This window comes from Zonotrichia albicollis, chromosome 4, assembly GCF_047830755.1.
Source record: "Zonotrichia albicollis isolate bZonAlb1 chromosome 4, bZonAlb1.hap1, whole genome shotgun sequence".
Lineage (NCBI taxonomy): Eukaryota > Metazoa > Chordata > Aves > Passeriformes > Passerellidae > Zonotrichia > Zonotrichia albicollis.
Window position 1 is genome coordinate 68,581,830 of NC_133822.1, and position 21,227 is coordinate 68,603,056.

Below are 21,227 nucleotides of genomic sequence, written 5' to 3' on the forward strand. Positions count from 1 at the left end.
TGACTGGTGGCGGCGATGCCACCGCCTGTCCCCGCAGCCCAGGGCGGCTCCTCCGTGCCGGAGGGGCGCAGGCAGGGGACGAGGACCCCTGCTCTGCCCGGGAAGCGGGGAGGGAGCAGCCGGACACCCCCTGCGCGCACGGGGACAGCCGTGCCGCAACCGCCCGGGCAGCCGGGCCACCGGCCGAGACCTCCGTTGGCTGCCCCGCAACCTCCTGGGCCGCCCCTTCCCCCCGGCCCCGGGAGAGCCGAACAAAAGGGAACGGAGAGACCAAGGGACAGCAACCCAAGGGTTCCCGTCCAGGGGGTGGCGAGAGACACCGCGCCCCGCTGTCCCAGGGAGGTGGCGCCGGGCTATAGGTAAAGGTATGGACACCCAAAAATAAAAATTATTATTATTATTATTATTATTATTATTATTATTATTATTATTATTATTATTATTATTATTATGCCTCCGAGACAGCGAGGCACTCACCCTGCTCGGAAATCGGAGCAAACTCTCATTCACGCTCCCCGCCGTGCCCAGGCCGCCGGAGCCAGGCGACGCCCCGAGAGCCGCCGCTCTGTTGAGCGGGGCCGGGCGCGGCCGGGGCCGGGCGCGCCCGCTCAGCCCGGACAAAGCGAGCGCGGCGCTGCTGCGGGCGAGGCGGCAGCAGGTGCCCGTCCGCCGCCGCGGCCGTGCCGAGCGCCCCGCGCAGCCGCCGCCGCAGCGCCCGAGCCGCTCGCCGGGGCCGCGCTGCGCGCCCGCCCCGCCCCCGGCGGCCCCGCGGCGGGAGCCCGCAGAGGCGGGGGCGGGCGGAGCCGGCGGGCGGGCTATGGGCGGTGCGGCACGGCCCGGGCCGCAGCGGCGGCGCACAGCGAGGCGCCCCGCCGCTCGCAGCCCGGTCGGGACCGGAGGCGGGTCCCGGTCCCGCGGCCCACCCGGCGCGGCGGCCGCCGGATCTGCGCGGAGCGGCAGCGAGCAGCCCCCCGGCCCCACCGCCCGCACCTGCCCCGCGCCACGCCGGCGCCTGGAGCTCGCCTGCGGAGGAGTCCAGACGCCCAGCAGGCAAGACCCTCCCCTGCGCTGGCTGCCTGCGGTGCGGCAGCGGTGGGTACCGCACGCCGCAGTGTCCGCAGCGGGGCTGCGCTGCCCGGCCGTGAGGGCTGCAGCACCGCCGTGCCGCGATGCGGTGTGCGGCCAGCGCTGCCCTGCCCTGCCCTGCCCTGCCCTGCCTTGTGCTCGACCCTGAGCCCCGCAGAGTCGGGGCTTTGTCGTTCCCCGGGCTTGGCGAATGCACTGGCACGGTGTCAGCCTTGCCAGTGCTTTGCTGCCATGGTGGGAGTCGTATCGCCGGAGCTCAGTGCGCTCCGGTTAACCGGGGCTGAAGGCGAAGCCCGGGCCGGGCACGGCCGTGGCGGGGCTGGGGCCGCAGCCGGCACTGACTGACTGCAGTGGGGCAGCGGTGCCCACGGGCCGGGCTGGCTCTCAGCAGCCTCGCCGCACACATACCAGGGAGCCTGGGCCCCCGGGGAAGGAAGGGATTATCCTGTGTACAGACCCCCACTGTGTCCACACTCTGGAGGTTGTTAATTATTTAGTGAGCGTATAGAGCTGTAAACCACTGCTCATGCACTGTTTGTTGTGTTTTGTGTTGCTTGTGGTTAACCCTGATCTTTTTTCCGTAGCTTAAAAAATGCAGGGAGTATACGCCATAGGAAACCCTTTTTTTTCTCATTCCTCTCACCTCCAGTCTCACGGGTTTGGTGATGCAGGGGCTGCCCAACCGAGTGGCTCCTGTGCAGCATAAGCAATATTATATTATACAATTTTGTAATGATTTGTCTACCTCAGCATGCGCCTCTAGCGCAGTGGAGATGAGCCGGGGTTTGCTGCGCGGCGTCCTCCAGCGAGCCCCTGGAGAGGGTGGCCCTGTCTCCAGTGCTGGTGTCCGGCAGATTTGTCCCTTTGCAGGGTGGTGATCGATGGCACGTTCTGTGCTCACCAGCATCCTTGTATTTCACGTCATCTCGTGCCCTTGGCATGCAGGCTGTGTAACTCTTTCATTTTTTGATATCAAGAATTTATGAATCAAAAGGTGGGGGAGTGTGGAGGCTGAGTCAGATCGTGAAAAAGGAAAGCCAAATGAGAGCGTGCAATTGCATATCACATTTACAAACATGGTTTCATTCATCTCCATATGTTGCTCCTGTTACTACTAATAAAGCTCTGGTTTCTCAGACTGGAGCTACCATGGGAACACTGATCTTCCTGGTGTTTTTTCTCTATAACCTCCATAGTATTTGTGTTACAGTATGTTATTTTCCTGATTATGTTTTCATTATATTGAACAGGTTAATATCAGAAAAAATTTGATAATATGAATGTACTTCCCACACACTCCCTCTTGTTCCTATTATTTGATGTTCTGGGGAGTGACAGTTTATTTACAGGCAGCAATTTCTTTCCCTCTCTACTGGGTAAATTAACTAATTATAATAACAAAAAAAAAAAAAGCTTTTTTTCTTGAGTGCTTACCCCTGTTTCCTTCCTCTTTCTTTCCTCATTTTGCTAATGATAGCCAAATCCAGCATGGTGATTTTGGACCTGCAGGAAATTTACCTTTATCTACTCAAAGATTTCTACAGAAGCCTCTATGGGCAAAGGGAGCCAGAGACAAAGGTCTACTTTAAGCAGAATGGTGTCTGGGGTTTACTTCCCCAGCAGGGAGGTACAACTGTAGAGTGTTCAGTAATTAATTTAATCCAGCGTTGAGAGAGAAGAATGATTGTATTGGGAAAGAGGTTTTTGTCAAGTATCAGATGTAAGATTTAAGCAGCAATTTCAATGACCTTTGTGATTTCTGTTTCAGACAAAAGGCAGCAACCTAGGACAAGGGTATCATTACCTTCTCCCAGCATTGTCCTTTGTTCTCCTTGGGTTTAGCCTGTCACTTCCTAGGGTTTGCCTCTGTCCCTTGTTGCGACAGTGGCACCTCTCACCCGTGACTCTCAGAAGTGCTGTGCTAGCAGGTGATTTATTTTCCCCCACTGCTCATTTCCCATCTCTGCTGTGCAAGGTCTTTTTTTCTTCTTGTGGCCCTTCTTATGAGTTTCTCTTTCCTGTGTCTTATTTATACTTAAGTATTTCTGCCTTACCAAACATTGTGGTCATTACTTTATCTTCCTCCTCTGGTTTTTTTTTTCCACTCATTTCTTTTCTCTCATTTTTGTTCCCTTTCATATATCTTCCTCTTACATCTCTTTTTTTCCCCTCTGTCATTCTTTTTAAAGCCTCTCCTTCTCTCTCTCCTTTCTGACATCTCACTTCTCTCCACTGCCTAACTCTACCTTCCTCTTGACATTTCTTCTCCAAGCTATTGCTTTGGTCACTGTCCTTTTCCTCCCTTATATTTACATATATTTTACTTTAATATTATGTATATATATGTATATATATATTTCCACTCCACATCTTTCACTCTCCAGCTGAAAACAAGGAATTACTCATGCTGATAGTCTGATCCTATTTCATCTCTTTCTTAGCACCTGAAATACACTGCTCCTGCCCATCCTCAAACATATGTATTGGATAGACTGAAGAACTATGTGGAAAATGTTCCTAAATTCAGATGTGTACTTGAGAAAGCATCTTGCTCAGGCTGCACTGTGAACAAAGCAGATGTTGTGCTCCCACTGACATTATTAGAGGAGGACTTTAGGCCCCTTGAAGAAAGAACCTCAAGAACCTAATGACATTCTTTTTATGCTTCTCAATTTCAGGGGGGGTTTGGTAAATAAAAAGACTTACATTTTAAGTGAGGGACTCTGCCATATCTTTGAGATATCCCTTGGATGCTGGACTGACCCAAAATAAGACCTCCCAAAACGTTTTTCTTTCTTCCCCCCCAGTTGTTTTGTTTTATGCATTTGTTAAGCCAACATTGTGCAGCTGTTGGAAGAAATAGCTGCACAAAAGTGGCTTAAAAAATGCAAAAATTGGAGAAATGCTTTCTCCTCAGCAGAGCTAAGCTCTTCCTTTGGAAAGGGCTCTGTGTGGGGTGAGACTGGGATTTCAGCTTGTCAGCTTCCCTTTTTTCTGGAGCCAGAGGGAGAGGAGAGAGCTGTGACTGCAGGATCATATGCATTGGGTGGGAGATGGAAGAATAGATGCATAACCCAAAAATGCTACATTAACCTCAGAGGGCAGGGGGAAAAGTTGTTTAATAATTTTTTCCCTTGGCTGTCACTGACTACAAACATCATCACTGAGGATTAAGGGCAATTGTTAGATTTTGCTATTTAGATAAGAGTCTTAGTTTTTAAAAATATAATTTATTCTTTAAACTACTTTTTTCTGTGTTGTTCAAAGAGCTTACTACTAACTGGCTGGAATGAAAACAGCTCCATCCCACGGATTCCACCTCCACTTTCTGGCAGCTTACCTGACTCATAAAGAGAGTGGGGGGTTTTATGTGCCACCTACAGCAGCTCAACATTTTCCTTTGTGGTGAGACTTAATCACCATCCTTGTCATATTATTTCATCGACCTTCTTGGAATAGGAATCCTTTACCTTTCAAACCAGCCTTAAAACTTCCTATAAAAATAGGGCAATGGTTTTTTCCTGAATTTGGTGAAAGTGCCTAGGTGGTCCAATGCAGCATGGTTTTCTGTGTTATTTTTTAAAAGCTAACTTTTACCTGAGGACTGTGGAAGAGAGAGTTTCCATTTGCAGAGGACATATCTGTGACACAAGATGTGTCACCTGGAGAGTTGAAATCCATCAGCTGAAGGTAGAGGACCATCCCCCAGGTAATCACTGCAGGTGGTGTGTGCTGAGGGGCAAACTGGGGGCTTTTAGCCACCATGGTCAAGGATGAGAGTGGGCAAAATTTGTCAGAGACAGTGCCTATATTAGAGTCAGGAAAGACAGACATGCCTTTGGGTGCATCAGATCTCTCCTTATAACCTGTTTGTGTAACCTCTGTGGCTGTCTCTTGTAGGGAGAGAGATCATGTGAAGTAGACTGATATTTGTCAAGCAGAAAATACTGCTGAGAGAAGACTGCAAAGTCGAAATGAAAACAATAAATAAATATATAAATAAATAAAACCAATAAATAAACACAAAGGTGGCAATGCAATAGGTAATATGTACAGGAGGCAATGGAAGAAGGGGTAGGAGAACAGAACCACCCCATGTTGTTGGGAGTTACAAAGAGGACATGAGTTATGCTAGAAAGCTGGGGCAGAAAGCATTTGACATTTTTTCTGCAGAAATTCTTGGAAGGGCAGAAAGGAAGGTATTCTGGAGCTCAGCACTTGAAGATAGAACCAAGTGTGAAGAGAGGCCAGGGAAGGCATTTGGTAAGAGTCTTCTCATTTCTCTGTCACAAAGGCAGGTAGAAACAAGGAACAGCAAGGAAAGGGGAACATTGAAAGGACTGAAGTGAACCATTGGTAAATATCAAAGAAGGAAGTGTAGGGAAGGGAAGCTGCTTCCACATTGACAGAAAGGCAGAAGTCCTCTTTGGTCCTCTGGAGGACCTGGAAATTGACTGTGTGACAAGTGGGGTTATACAAGATGGGAGACAGAGAACATTCTGTCAGGAAGGAGCTGTCTGACCACACCTAATATAAATACAGGCTGTTTTCATTCTTTATGTGTTTGTCTTAAAATGCAGGTGCAGCAGCTCTGCCCTGAAGATATGGAGGCTGCAGCTGTCCTGACCTCCCAGTACCACCATCCTCCTTCTAGCATGCCAGAATTAACCCCATATTATCTCCTCTTCTGCACTGGGAGTCCTTGGCCCAGCCCCAGTCATCCTCCTTACCAAGTGCAGCTGCTTGATAACTGGGACACAACTCAAGAAAAGGACTTGGCAGTCACCTGCAAAGATGTGCTTCTGGAAGCAGAGGCACTAATGAGCTCTGTGGAGGGAGTGTGCTGGGGAGGCACCAGCAGGGAGGGAGGAGAGCAAAGGGTGAGCACTTCATCTGAGGGAGAAACAGCTTGGGAGGCTGTTGGACTAAAGCAGTGGGGAAACTAAGGGTATGGAAAGCTCAGGAGGAAAGTGCATGTGGGAGGATGGAGCCAAGGATGGTTAAAAATAACAGTCTTGTACAGCTAGTATGGCACTCCACTGGCATTTTAAACCTGCTGCCTTTCTGAGTTTTGAAAAGTGAGCTTTACATTTAATTGTTCTAATTGCTACTGACCATCCAGGACCACTGCCATTTTGTCCAGCAGCCCCCATTTTCTTCACTGCTGGTCCAGTGGTTGCAACCAGGTCTTCAGCATATTGCTCTTTGCATCCTTGCCTGATGTAAATATTGGTGTATCTCCAGTTATACCTTGATTTCTCTGGAAGGGAGATAGTGTTTTTTAGCTTAATATAAGCACAGTGACTAGCACACTAAATTCATGCAATAATGATCTATCACAAATTACAGGTAAATCAAAGCACTATTCACAAGCAATTTGTACAGTGTGGAATTTGGGCATGGGCTAACTTGACAGCCATTTCTTTTAAAGTTTCTGGAGAGCTGCCAGTTTTTCAGCCCTGTGGCTGTTCAAAGTACTGTGGTAGTCTCTGTATGAATACCACATGTGAGACAGGACCAAGTGGCACAGACCTGCTGGGGCTTTGAACCTCCTGGCACTTGGAATGGATGTGAGAAAAAGAAGGAAGGAACAATAAATAAAAGAATAAAGGAAAGAGAAGTACAAAGTGAAGGACATCTGTGCATTCTGATAACAATTCTTCAGTAGCACAGCACCATAAAAAATGTTGCCTGGTTAATGTAGAGCAGTTACTTGCTATGCTGGAGCCATTTCCTAGAATTTTTATAATATCAAGTTTTGTCTTTGAAATATGGAAGGAATGGATTTCTTTGTCTTTCTCTGCTCTTCCCTTGCCTTTATCCTCCCAGTTCCAAGTAAGGATGTAAGTGAGGTTCCCTTTCATCTCCAGCGTCAATTTATTCATGAACATTATAAAACTGTTTGTCAGTTCTTGTTTCAGAGTTTACTTTTACCTTCAATAACTCTAGTGTCTTTAGTGCTTGCCCCCATCTGTTTCTGGAGGAAAGCCAGCTTGTCTCTTCAGGGGAGCTTTGCCAGACCTGGCTGTCCCAGCCCTGCTTCTCTCCTTCCATCTAACAGACTCTCCATTTTCCTGTTTCCTACAGAAGATGACCTCTAATGCTCAGAGGACTCTCTGCCTGTGGTAATGTGATCTGGTGGCAGCAGCAGAAAAAAGTGTCAGTAGTCTTGGATCGTGTTCCCAATCCAGTTATTGAATGATCTGTGGAAGGACATTTATCTTTGTTTCCCTGCAGGCTCCAGTAATAGTCACACATCTCTGTTTTACAGTAAAATTGCTTTTACCATGCCAAATTAATTATTAATACTGACATTACAGTATTTTCAGTGTCCTGTAGAAATGAAATCAGATGCCGTGTCACTTGCTGTCCTTTAGCTTGTGACATGGCTTGCAGTCCTTTCGGATATACCTGTCTGGTACCTGCTGTGTTTACAGTCTGTATTCCCAGGCTTTACCACCATTATAAAACAGCTTTCACATATCCCTGACTTTTTTGATTGCATGCTTTCTGCTATTTTTTTCTGAAACCATTTTCAGGACTTGCTGAAATGTGAGTAATGTAGCTGGGAAGGGCTGATTGAAGTGAGAGACTCATTTAGAAGGAATTTGGTCATGATTGATTACAGCTGCACACATCATGCCCTTGCCTGACATTTCTCCCCATGTAGGGGAGACTTGGTGGTGGTGAGGTCCAGGTCTGTTGAGCATACATGCCTTAGACCTATATAGATACCTTGAAGGTTGTTAAAAGGTTTTGCTGGGTTTATTTTATCCATGACATTGAGAATATGTGGTAAGTACACAGGTAGATCACTACATGGTGATGTTCCTATCACATCACTCATAAAAACCCTTCATGACCTTGATCTTGTCTTCAGCCTAATATGGGCACAAAGCTTTCCACTTCAGCGTGGGTTTATGTCCAAATTATTGTTCTCAGTCAGTGTGGTTTGGCCAAAGTACACATCTTGGGGTACAATCCCAGCTTTTGTTTCTTTTTGCTACCCCAGTTATCCATGGTGCTGGAACAGGGTTACAGGAGCCTGCCAAAACCTGCGTGAGGGGTGTGTGGGAGGAGGAGGTGCTGCATGTGTCTGCATTGGTTCCCACAACTCCTACCTTAACTCAGAGCAGCTCTCATTGCTTGGTGAAGCTTCTTTTCCCTCTGCCACCCACTCTCTCCCTACAGCCTGCAGGTGTTGGGCTGTAGCTTCTCTCCTATTTTTGGCTGAATGGCTGAATTAGCACATTTTTAATGGATGCCTATTTCAGCACTTATGAAAATAGTCTACAATTTTGATAATTCTCCATTACTCCATAAAATGCATAAAAATGGTTTGCTTAAATGTGATAGCAGTTCTTTAGGCTTATTGTCATTACTAGTTTAGAGACCATGGTTCCACTGAAGAAGGAGTTATTTAGATATAGCAGCCTTAGTGAGGTTTTGCTCTCCTCCTTTTCCAGAGAAATTGAAATTATATCGATAAAGAGCAAGCGATTTTTATTTTTGATACAGCACAGAGAAATTTGTTTCAAGTCTGCAGTTTTTATTTTCAATAGCATAGAGTGTCATGGAATAAGTAAAGCACCTTTCTTCCATTGGTATTACAGACCCCAGTCATCTCTGATTTTGGTTCTCACACCCATCTCCACTAGTTTGTACTTTGCAAACCACCAAAAAGATAAAGTAGAGCTTGTGATGCTTGTGAGCAGTGGAGCTGCTGTGATGCCTTGCTCCTTCTGCCCAGCAGGATTGTCCCAGGTCACTTGGGACAATCAGCTGTCCTGACGTGGTGAGCAGGCTCTGACCTCACCCTGCCTCCAGGGCAGTTTTGCTGAGTTAGTCTGAGGATGGGAGCGAAACCCTGCAGTTGGACACGGGGCTGCTGCTGACAGGCTGGCGCCCAGGGGTCCAGTTGGGTTCAAGTGGGATATGAAGGGAAAAGAAGGCTGTGGCTTGAGGAGAGGATTCATGGCAGAAGCAGAAAATCCTGATGATCCTAAAACTTGGGGAGGAAGCTCATGATGCATTTTATGTCTGAGGTTTTGCTATTGATAAAACACCAGGAAGGAAGTGAGCCTGCTTGTGTTCTCTGTTGGGCTTCCTGAGGATGGTTGTGATAACACAGAATCACTGAATGGTCCAAGTGTGAAGGGACTCACAAGGATCATCAAATCTAACTCCTACAGGTTTCTCTGAAACCCTGACCCTCTGTGGGAAAGCTGACTGGAGTGTAATTGTAGCAGGTGCTGTACCAACTGGGTGTACCCCACACACATTTAACAGGTATGGGTCCATAGAAAACATCGTTTTTCTTTTTGTATTTATTGGATACTTGCTCAAGCATGTGGATCAGGGCTATCCCAAAGCAAGTACACAATAAGTACTCTTACAAAGAGCAGATAATAAAGCTTTTTAAAGTACTCCTTTATTAACAGTAACAAAACCTTGATAAAATATGAGGTCTGATTTTTGTGAAGTAATGAGCCTTTTGAATTCCAGTGGAAATCAATGTCGCCTGTTGGTGCTAAACATCTCTAAACATTATACATGTGCTTTCAAACCTGTGTTAAATCCCCGTTGACTTCAGATTCTCTTTAAATCAGCATAAGGACTGCTGTATTTAGTCTCCTGGACAGTCATTCTTCTTGCAACATTGTCTCTCTATTGCTCTAGTTGACTCCTGGGTAAGATTTTATTTTCTTTAAAATTTCAATGTATCTTCTCTGCAGAGAGCTCTGATGTAGGGCTCTGCTCCTTACTTTGTAGGTAATGATACAAAATCTCTGACTGATACCCCTGCAGCCCTGAGAATTACTTGCAATTTGGGCAGAAGTAGCACAAGAAATTACAGCTGTTACTGGTGATTAAAAATGTGCTTTCTAAAAATCTTAAATTGAAATTATAGAAAAGAACAGAAAAGATTCCTGTAGTATTCTGTATAGAACTCCCAAGCAATGGGTTAGCACAAGCAAGATAAGAATCAGTCAAAGAGCTCAGACACAGTGCTCTGCTCTGCTTGTATTTGTTCTAAAGAAATCTGAAAGTCTATGTGAGCATCATGGGTCTGTGTCTGGGACTGAGTTTGTAGCATTGTCCTTCTTTGTCAGTGAGTAGAGGTCATCTTCAATTTTAACCAATAGTCACAGCCCTCTGTTCACTAGGAAACTGCATGTGTATATCCAATTTTGAAAGGTAGCCATTAAATGAAAACCTCACAGGAACAGAGATACAAAGTGCAGCAGAGCATGTGGAACTGAGGATGGGGCCTTAGTGCTGTTACTGGATTACCTGGGAGGAAACCTGGGATGTCAAAAATGTTTTCTGTACCCCTCCACCACTGGAGGAAATCAGGCATTTCAGATTAGTTTACCTTATTCTAGGAAATTCTCCTCCTCCTTACTTCAAAGCAAATATTACCTCATCATCACATGCTAGACAACATACCAAGGGAAAAATTCTCTTCAGACCAAAATACAACTATCAGTTTTTGCACGAGGCAACATCACCAATGTCTCACAATGACTCATCATGCATCTGCTTTATACCTGAGGCAGAGCTTGCTACCAGATAATCACAAATATTGTTTGTTTTCCCAACTATGACTATATAATGACACCTGACAGATGAAAAAGTTCTTGTATAATAGTAGATGGCCATGCATAACAAAAAGGAAGAGGATTTGCAGTTTGCAGAAATTCTCTTTTCCAATAACAGTCATTTGCTGACACATTGTAATTTGTAAGCTATATTTACCAGATCTCAGAAGCATTTCAGAGCCGGTGAATCCATTAGAAAGCCTTTTCCTTTTGGTGGAAACATTCCCTAATTTTTTACCCTTTGTGCTTCAAAGAAAATTAAACAAAAAGCAGCAGCAAATTTTATTTGGTATTTCTTGGCATGCAGGAATAAAGCCAGGTATTCTTTCTTTTATACAGTAGGAGAAAATGAGGAAAGGGGCAATAATTGGACATAATGGACAGAACATTCTTATTTAAGGGGCAGAATTATCAGCAGGTATCTGTTGGTTCTAGGAAGGATTAAAGTAGAACATCAGAAGATTAACAAATACCAGAATTTCAGATGTCCAAATGATGAGAGCTTGAGTTTTTTCCTACAAATATTTAATTTGTCACCAAAACCTCCTAAGAACAAAATGCTGATTCTGGAAATGTAACTTTATGGTTGAATAGGAAATTACAAAAAGGGCATGAGGATATACAGCGAATGCCCCAGAGCTCATCATAGCAAGGACAGCTTTCAAAAAGAAAAAAAAAATTTAAAAATCCAAGTGCTGTTTCCAGCCCTTCATGAGGAGAGGTCCAAAAGGGCAGCTCACAGCCCACCCACGGTTACCCATGCACACTGCTGGCAGCAGCTTGGCACTGCTCCTACAGACTCAGCAGCAAGGCCAAAAATGAACAAAAATCTTCCCTGCTTGTCTCTCTCCATTGATATATCAAGCCTGGGGATAGGAGACAGCATCAGATTCCACGTGGGATTTCTCAGCAGGGCTCCTCTCCCATTTCAGATCTGAGAGACTGTGGTGATTTGTATCTTTGAATATGTTTTTCCGTTCACTTTCCCTTTAATGATGCTGAAGAAAGGAGTGTCAGCACAAAGGAAGATGTATCTGTCACTGGCACTGCTCTGGTTTCTGGCAGCACTCAGGCTGCTGCTTGGAACTGGCTGGAAAAATTACTTTGCTTGGTTTTGTTGTTGGTTTTCTGAGGAAGGAAAAAACTGCCAGCACTGATAACTGATTTAACTCAGAGCATACAAAGCCATAAAGAAAAAAATGTTCCCAGAGATTTTTCTCAAAGACCTGAAACTTTCCAAATGTGCTGCTTGAAAATGCCTCCTCATGCATGGCCATGGCCTGCATCCCAGGGACCTCAGTGGCCTGGACCTGGAGGTGAGCACCATCTCTTCCTAGGAGTCCATGTGGGAATCTCAGGCTGCAGTATCCCATGAGAGATGTCAATCAAGGGAACACAGCTCATAAAGTGTTCATAAAGTTCTACCCAGTTTCAGTTTCCAAATGTCACAGAATGGATGAGGTTGGAGGTGCCTCTGGCAAACATCTAGTCCAGTCCATGCTCAGAGCAGGGGCAGCCCCTGTGGGTTTCCAAGAGCTGTGTCCAGTTTAATTTTGAGTATCTCTAAAGATGAAGATCCTACAACCTCTCTGAGCAACCTGCACCCAATGCTTGGTCTGCCTCAGAGTAGAGAAGTCAGTCATGCTGACAACACTTCCAAAATAAAAACCAATAACTATTAACCTCTCCAGGTTCTCTCTCCAACTCTCTCCCTCTTTTATTTTTTTTCTCTTAAGGAAACAAAGATATGCAACTATTTTATAAAAAGAAACCGTTCTTTTGAAGGTCACTTTTTGTTTTCCTCAACAAACTCTCCACAAAGACACTTTAGGAATAATCCCACTAGTTCTGTACTTATACCAGAGCAGCACCTGCTGTGGGTTGCACTGCACTGTTGACAGAAGGATTGGTGATACTGTTGACCATTTTTAACATTATTTATTTAGCACCTGGCTAATGCACTCAGGCTCTGCCTGCTAGGCACTGCCCAAATAAACCACAAAGAACACAACCTGTTTTCAAAGAAGGTGATATTTACCTGTTAAACAGTCAGCTGCAAAGAAATGGGTGGAGGGAAGCACAAGCTTTTGTGCTGATCTCTGAACTTCAGCATCGTTGCTTCCCCCATTGCAGCTATGCATGGGAGGGGAGTGAGATCTGGGCTGTGCTACCCGAGGGTGTTGGCTGATCTAATGGATGGAGATGTCCTGTGAAATCACACTGGTGTCTGTTGGGCACTCTATTCATTCTTTTAAAGCTGCAGTAGAAGTGCACTTAAGAATTAATACTTATTTTAGAAGGACATACTTTTCAAAATGCTTAAGAAATATCCATTTGCATTTTTCAGTTGTGGTGTTTTTCAGTCAGGAAATGAGCTCAAAAGAAAAAGAAGCAAGTGCACAGTTATTTCTTCCTGTAGAAAAATCATTTTCCATTGAAAAGGCATATTTTCAAGTCTACAAACAGGGGATTTCTTTTCCCAAGACTGTTTCCCAAATAGATAAGGAAAGGAAGAAAACTTGTGATTTCACCAGAGGAAGAAAATGTTGTGTTTAAGTGGGCAGGTGTCAGTTTTGAAAGGTGTCCAAAACTTTTGGGGCAGTCCAGCACTTGCCATTCCAAATGCCACCACTGGGAAAAATGCCAGAAAAAATTAAGAAAGGAGATGAGGTGGCAGAGTCAGAAACTTGTCACATGAAAATCACATCTTTGGAGAAGGAACTGCTCTTCTGGAGCAGAAACCCAGCTCTAAGGACACTGGTGCTGACTTTGGCTTCCAGACAGGAGGGTGCTTTGGAGATCTGTGGTGGAGATCTCTCTCCTCAGCATCCCAAGCAATGCCAGCCTGCTCTTGCAGCTGGGCACAGCCCTGCCTGGGAATAGCCCAGCTGGGCACAGCCCTGCCTGCAGTGCCCAGTGCTGGCCCTGGACAGGGGCTGCCAGAGCAGAGCCCAGCTCTGGTGCTCGCTGCAGGTGGGAGGCAGCCCCACACAGGCTGGTTTGGAGCCATGGAGGGGATTTGGAAGCAGGAGCTGGTGCCCACTGAGGTGTGGGTGGCACATCAATCCAGCCTCAGGATCAGAGGTGTCTCCTCCCACGGGGAGCAGCTGGGAACTTGGTCTGGGCTTGTTTGCAGCAGTGCTGCTGCATCTGGCTGTGATGCAGATGGGGAAATCAGACATCCACTCACTCTCTCCCAAGGAGGAGAGGCAGGGCTGAGCATGCAGCCATTGCCTTGGCACAGGCACTGTTTAGGTCCTTCTCTGATACTCAGAGTGTGCAGACCATATGTTACATCCCAGCTTTCTCTCTTCTGTTTACTTCTATCCATTTCCCATGTGCCAGCAGCCCTGAAGCTCTTTTTTCTCTACCAGTCTCTCTTGGCCAGCAGACTATAATTCCTAGGCCATCTTCAAAGGAGATGCAGAGCAATAAAACCCAAGCCCTGGGGTAATGCTGTAAGCTCATCCTCCAGCAAAACCTGGAGGAGCCTTGTCTTTCAAGGGAGCATTTGAAGTGTTCTCTGAAACACAAAACCATTTACCAGGTTGCAACACAGTTATTCCCCTTGGCCCATGAAGTAAAGCACATGTAAATTTGTAGTGTAGGGGCGGCACACAGTTTTTTCATGGGTTTACACACTGAGTTTTTGTTACTGCACTTCGGATGAGAGCAGTCAGCTGCGGGTCATGGCTCTGCACATTGTGACCTAATGAAGAAAAACTCAGAGGGAGGATCAGACATCTTTGGTGTAACTGTCCAGCAAAGGCTTGCTCTCTTGAAAGCAAAAAGTATCAAATAACAGGAAATAATTTCTTCCATCAACATGTACCCTGAAAGCACTTTGCTTTTTGACTCCTATCCACATTTCTGTTTCTCGGCTGGGTGATTCCTGCCACCTCCTCTAGGCTTTTTTACTCTCTGGTATTTTTGATAGCAAATGTGAATACTGATATATTCCTGTAGCTCTGCCAGCTAGCTTAAAACTGTATTATTTTTTATATTTCACTGGAAAACATGGTGTCAGACAATAGCCACGGAAATGCAAGCACCCTCAAAGTAAACTTCTATCTTCATGCAAATAAAAAGGGTTTATTGGAGATTGTAAACCACATAAAATAATTTTGACCAGTCTCATGTGCCTGCAGTGATACCTTGCAACAGTCTTGGGCCCATTCCAGCAGGATTTGATTTAATCCATGCTGCAGTTAGTGTTTTCTTTGGAACTGCAGTGTTCTCAGAAAGATGTTCAGGCTCCATCTCATATTTACTGAGCAGATGCCAATTAGGCTTGTGTTCAGAGTTGACAAGGCCAGCGTTGTAGGTGTTTAAACAGAGAGCAACAAAAAGCCATACACAAACCAGAGAAATTCTTGCTGGCAGTTCAGAAATGCTCTTGCAGGGTCATGGGGTGTTTGTCTCAGATTCTGAGCTGTTACTTGCCTCCAAATCATCCTACTCCTCTCATCTTGCAGTACAATTATTCTGTAGAAGGTCAAAAAATAATTAGAATCTTTTTATTTTCTCTCCAAGCATCTCCAAGACACTGCAAAAGAGCTCTCAGGATGCCAGAGCCAGCAAAGTCAACCTCAGCCCCCAAAAAGGGCTCCAAGAAGGCCGTGACAAAGACGCAGAAGAAGGGCGACAAGAAGCGCCACAAAAGCAGGAAGGAGAGCTACTCCATCTACGTGTACAAGGTGCTGAAGCAGGTGCACCCTGACACGGGCATCTCCTCCAAGGCCATGGGCATCATGAACTCCTTTGTCAACGACATCTTTGAGCGCATTGCCGGCGAGGCCTCGCGCCTGGCGCACTACAACAAGCGCTCCACCATCACCTCGCGGGAGATCCAGACGGCCGTGCGCCTGCTGCTGCCCGGCGAGCTGGCCAAGCACGCCGTGTCCGAGGGCACCAAGGCTGTCACCAAGTACACCAGCTCCAAATAGCTCTGTGGCTGTCCCCTCTGCAGCGGCACCATCGAGTGCAGGGCCCTCCATGCCAGCACAGGCAGGCAGCCATGGTCTGGGTGAATGGTCACAGCTATTGTCCACAGCAATCTGCAACTGGGGATGGGCATGGGAAGCTGCCCAGAGGAGGAGGAGACAGTGATCTGGATATCAGCTGGTTTCCATCATCTGCTCAGGATGTGGGAAGGACCTGCCGAGGCTGGCAGTGGAGGCCCCTGCTTTTACATCTCATTCAAAGAACTGACCAGCCATGGTTTATCCAGTCTCCTCTGTGCTTGGCTAACATTCCTGTTTGGCACTGGGACTGGGGGACTGGCAGCAGCAACACAGAGACACCCTCACTGAAGTCTTCCTGTTTGACCGCTTTCTCACAGTCATCTGATATGGGTACTGAGGAGTCAGCATCCTCTCCCTCAGAGCCCGAATCTCTCCTGGTGTGCAGTGCCTCAGCCCACCCCGTGCTGGCAGAAGTGGCATCAGCAGCTCCCAGGCACATATTGATTCAACAGCTATCTCTGCTTGACAGCCTGTTTTAAAGAGCAAACCTGGCAGGCAGGCAGATGCCCACGTTGATAGCAAGCACTAATCCTCCTCCTTGCTCCTGACGGATGAGCCATGGAGCAGGATGAGGGTGCTGGAGCTGCCCACTGCCTCCCACCTTGTGCTGAGGTGGAGGGATGGACAAGTGGGATGTTGGGAGTGGGTCTCTGTCTTTCCTGGCTGCTGCTTTGCCTGCCTTAGGACTTGCTTTGGCATGCAAGACATTGCTAATTCTGCTGCTTTTCAGAGACTTTTCCTGCCTTGATGCTGCCTGGGTGTTCCCTTCCACCATAAGTGTGGGCAAGATGGGGTGGTGCCCATGGGGGTCCCCTCTCTTGTGAGCAATAGGATGGTGCAGGACAAACAGCACAGATGTTGTGGGCAGGGACTGAGGATTTGGGAAGCATCTGGTGTGGGAGCACAGGTGGTCAGTGCATTTTGAGGGGTGGGAGGAAGCTGGATCCCCTCAGAGATCACTGCAGGCAGCTCACCTGGCCCTGCCCTCCCTAATTCATTCAGCAGTTAGAAAGCAAAAGCAAAACTGGGGGCTGGGTGGATATATAGGGACACTTACCTGCATCCCAGATATTTAAAAGATTAAATACTTTTAAACTATTTCAGATAGTCCCCTTATCTTTTCAAAGTCCAGAGTAAGGTGAGCAATAATAAAATCATGATAAAGCCATAGAGGTTAAGAGAGGAATGTCTTGGTTACAGGTTTATCTTGCCCAGACTGCTGGATAACAGAAGGGCCTGTGTAGAACTGGTGTGAAGTTGAAGCTTCCTACTCAAACCACAAAATTAGCCAACATTAAAAAAAATCAAAGCCTCTGGTAGGCAGTAACATTCAAACAAAAAATATTCATGTCTAAAATAACAACAGCTTTCTGCACTTACTCTGTAAATAAAAGGAGCAGTAAAGAGATAGGATCCAGAACTAAGTGCAGATTCTCCCTAAGCTTCAGGACCTTGCTTTTAATTAAAAGGTAAGTTCATATCCCAAAATAGCAGCCATGCAGTACATTTCTATCTTTCCCCTGCCTTTATCTCTATCCTATTTCTTTACACTTTGAGAGTGATTGGGACCTTTGGCAAATTTATGTTGCTTTTGGAGCTGTAGGACTCTGCAGCTCCAAAGGATTCTCATTGCAGTCATTTTTCCAGCTGGTCTGAGGCATAGCCCTGCTCAGAAGCCTGGGAGCAGCCTGGGGTCTCTGTGCAAGAGTGAAGGTCAGTTTGTTTGTGGGCTGCTCACACACCCCTGCTCTGGGTGTCAGCACCCCACACTTGGGAGGGGGCCAGGGGCCACATCTCCCAGGATCACCTCCCACGCTCTGCTCAGTGCTACCACACAGCTGTGTCTCATAGCCTGCTGCTGACAGCTCTCAGAAAGAACCAAACCCATCTCCCTGGCTGCCAGCACCCACAAGGAGCAGCTGCCAGCAGCAGCACCTGTATTCAGTGTCAGTGGCATTGGTAACCTGGGCCTCTTGGCCAGGACACTGTGCAGGTGACAGCTCAGTACTCCCTTTTGTTTCCAGTCAGTCAGAATCTGATACCAAAGATGAGCATGTACCTGCAGTGGGCCCGGAGCTATCATCCTTGACACCTCTGCCACAAGAATCCAGGCAGTGGATGATGCACCAGGGGTACTGCTGGGAGTGAAGGGCTGGGTGGCATTGCTGGAGCTTTCTTCTTCTGTCCCTGTGAGCTGCAGGTCAGAATTCATCCCTTTGAGGAGCTCTCTTGAAGGCAGGAATTGAGTGGAATGAGCCCTCTCCAGTCTAAGCAGTGTGTTTGAGCCAGGACACATCTCCTAGGATCACCTGGCACAGCCTCTAAACTCTCACTATTTGAGCAGAGTCCCACTTGAGTCTCCACAGGCTGCAAGAAATCAAGAAAATAAAACGAGGGTTTGGCCCTCCAGGGTCTCCTGGGCAGCTCAGGAGCCAGGAATGAGGCTGGGCACTCAGATGAGAGCTGCTCGCTCCATACTCAGAGTACTGGTCCCATTTTCTTCTGCCACTGTTGTCATTCTCCATTTTTGGAGATTGTTTCAGAGAGGAGAACCAGTGATTTAAATATACAAAAATACTTGAAGGCTTAAAGAAAACTTTTATATTGTCTAAAGCCAAATGACTGAGGCTGATCATGTCCATGCATTTATAGTTTAGGTTGTCCTTTTATGCATCATTTGCTCTTCACTGTCCATTTGTAATTTTTTTCACTCACTCCTGACAATGTGAAGCGCAGGATTGAAGAACTGATCCATGTTAAAACAAACCTTTTTTTTTTTTTTCCTTTCTTTCAAGCTTTGTTTTAACCCTGTTCTGGTGGCTGCTCTGTTCTGTCATACATTTGTGCCAGCAAAGGGAAGGGATGATCGAGGAAGGGCAAGGCTGGGATAAGCTAGGACTGACACAGAAAGCATTTGGGAAGTCAATGTACAGGACACCATCCACACATCCAAATGGGAATTAGTTTGCATGTGATAACCTTGGGCTGAGCCTTAATATTAGAGGCAACAGAAGGTGGTCTGAAAGTTCAAGGCTTGATTGTCCTGTAAGTAGTCTGAGGTGTGACATACTTCACAGTTTCCTGGTAAGGAGATTTGCTGCAGAAGATGGATTCTGCACTACAGGATCAGTGCTTTTAAAGAATACATATTTCCAGCTCTGGAATTGAGAAAATGTTTTAAAAGTGAAGATAATATACCAAGCCCCACTATCCCTACCTGATCCCCTCTGCAGTCCCAAAAGCATCTCTGGGCCATGCCTGTGTTTTGCCAACTAAAGTAAATCAACTACAGATTGAAAGTTGGAAAGGAAGATGAAAAAGGTAATACAGCTTTGATACTAACCTCATATTAACCCCAAGGATATCACTGTAATTGTTATTTGTTATTTGTTTTCATGTACAATTTAAAAGAGAAAACAAGCTGCTATAGATCTGATTTTCCACCCTGCTTCCCCAGAAGGGCCTAAAGTCCATCAGCCTTTCACAGCAGAGTTCAGCCTGTAGAGGAGCTGAGTGTGGAGGCTTGCTCCTGCTCAGGACTGACAGGTTTTTAGTCAAGCTTGGGGAAAATGAGCAAAAACCAGTGTGGAGGATGAGTGCCTGTCCTGGGCACAGCTGTGTGCCCCACAAGGGCACTGAAGAGTCCTGCCCAGTGGAGCTGTGTGGCCTGTGCACCCTTCACTCTGGTGAGAGGCAGCCCCAAGTCCTGCCACCCGTGGAGCAGAGCTTGGCATGGCCTCTGCATAGCCCTGAGCTTCTGTTCCATCACAGCATGTCCTGAGGGTTTACATCCAGACCAAATTGTTTGCAGGCAAAGGAAGAATAGGAACTGAATAATAAAAATCACTTAGTGACAGAATTTGGAAGGTTTCCTGGGACCACCACCTGGGGAGCAATCTTTCATGCTTACTCCATGCATGGTATCTCTTGGGCTTATGTACACAGAGTTTTTCTGACAGTAAGTGTTACATCAAGTATGATCCATGTTAAATTCCTGCTGGGTTATGACTTTAGTGCTAATTACCTGCTTTCTGTTAAGTGTCTAAATAAAATGTAACTTCCATCCTGTTGGAAGTCAGTGGTACCCAGCTGTTGGGGTGTCTTTGCTTCTGCCTTTTCACTGGTGTTCCCCAAGCCCTGCATTTCTCCCTCTCCATGATATTTCCTCCAGGCCTGGGGTGACAACAGCCACCCTTCCAGCAGAGATGGAGCACAGCTGATCTGACAGAGGGTCAGTCAAAAAGCAGAGCAGCCCCTCACTGAAGGGATATCACAGGCTGCCACTGGAGTCCTGATGGGCTGTCACTCAACCCAAACATGAGTGCAACATCAACATCTGTTTTTCTCAAGCCCTTCCAATGATCTTGTCCCAGGCAGAGCTGAGCCTGCCATCTGTCCTTGCCACACTCCTGCTTGGGGTGTCTCTGCCTAGCACCCATCATCTACCCCCAAGCAGGAACTGTTTGGACTGAACAATGTGAGATCCTGCAGCTGAAGAAGTGTTTCATGCACATTCAGAATTTCTGTTAGCTGAATTAACAATTGCTAGCACTAGAAACATCTTTTCTTGGACTCTGAGAATTTTATAGGCAACAGCCATGGGATAAGATGTAGCATCTGAAAACCCCAGAAAGAAAAAGATCTTCCCTTTAAGGAATGGTTGGTAAATACACTCCAGTGAAACACTTACCTGCTGGACATCAGTATCATAATGCATTCCCTGGAGTGGGAAATGCAGGGGCCATGCTGGACACTGACTGCTGGAGAAACAAGACTTCAGACATGGCATATAACAGCAATCAGAGCTAAAAGTGTTTCTAGTGTGTCTAAATAAATACAAGCTTAACATAATTGGGAAAATCAGCATTTAGAAAAAAATTCCCAGCCTATAACTAACTCATCTGAAATATTTATTTCCAAGGAAATAAATTTTGCTACCTGTACTGATTTCCATTTTCATACTCCTTTCCAGAGACACACCCACAGTGCAATTTCAGAACAGAGCTGACACCAAGGTATCACAAGGTTATAAAAGGTAGAGCATAACACTATGGTCGTGCTTCTCCAGGATGTTGGGAGATAACTTTTTTTTAAATTATCCAGTTATTATCTAATAATTACTGACTGGTTATTCAAAGACCATTAGTGGACTCAGGTGCCAGATCAATGTTGGCAGAACCAAGTAGAAGAACTCAGGAACGTCAAAATAAATGATGAGAGGATGAGGTTTGAATTTAGAGGAGCAACCCTTCCTGCAATTAGTCCACCTGTAGAGCCTTTGCCAATGGCTGCTGAAGATGCTAGAACTGGCTCAAGGACAAACTACTGGGAGAAAAAGTCTTTAAGTCTTGCTAAGCACATAAACTGTGCTGAAAACTATTATAGGCTGAGAGAATATAGAAAAGAAGTGACTGGATTACATGAAAGATGTAAGAGATACTTTGTTTCTAAAATAGGGTTAATAAACACAGATGTTGTGAGAATAAGGAATGGACCTTCTGCTTTCTCATATAAT

The 21,227-nt window shown here is 46.2% G+C and overlaps 2 protein-coding genes across 4 annotated transcripts in view; one reads left to right on the forward strand and one right to left on the reverse strand.

Annotated features, from left to right (window-relative positions):
* GRAMD4 (GRAM domain containing 4) overlaps positions 1-755 on the reverse strand; it is a 75,535-nt gene extending 74,780 nt beyond the window's left edge. Inside the window, exon 1 of the mRNA XM_005481904.4 lies at positions 478-755. Within this exon, the coding sequence (XP_005481961.2) occupies positions 478-506 (29 nt within the window). The 5' untranslated portion in view covers positions 507-755. The remainder of the gene's footprint in view (positions 1-477) is intronic.
* LOC102073856 (histone H2B 5) lies at positions 43-19,796 on the forward strand. 3 transcript variants are annotated; one of them, XM_026790355.2, is made up of 2 exons: positions 43-365; positions 15,222-19,796. In XM_026790355.2, exon 2 carries the CDS (start codon positions 15,254-15,256, stop codon positions 15,632-15,634), a length of 381 nt encoding a protein of 126 aa, XP_026646156.1. In that variant the 5' UTR covers positions 43-365; positions 15,222-15,253; the 3' UTR covers positions 15,635-19,796. The 3 variants fall into 3 exon arrangements, with proteins under 3 accessions (XP_026646156.1, XP_005481959.1, XP_074396116.1); XM_005481902.4 differs by lacking the exon at positions 43-365 and adding an exon at positions 781-1,050; XM_074540015.1 differs by lacking the exon at positions 43-365 and adding an exon at positions 3,251-9,375.
* The last annotated feature ends 1,431 nt before the right edge of the window (positions 19,797-21,227 follow it).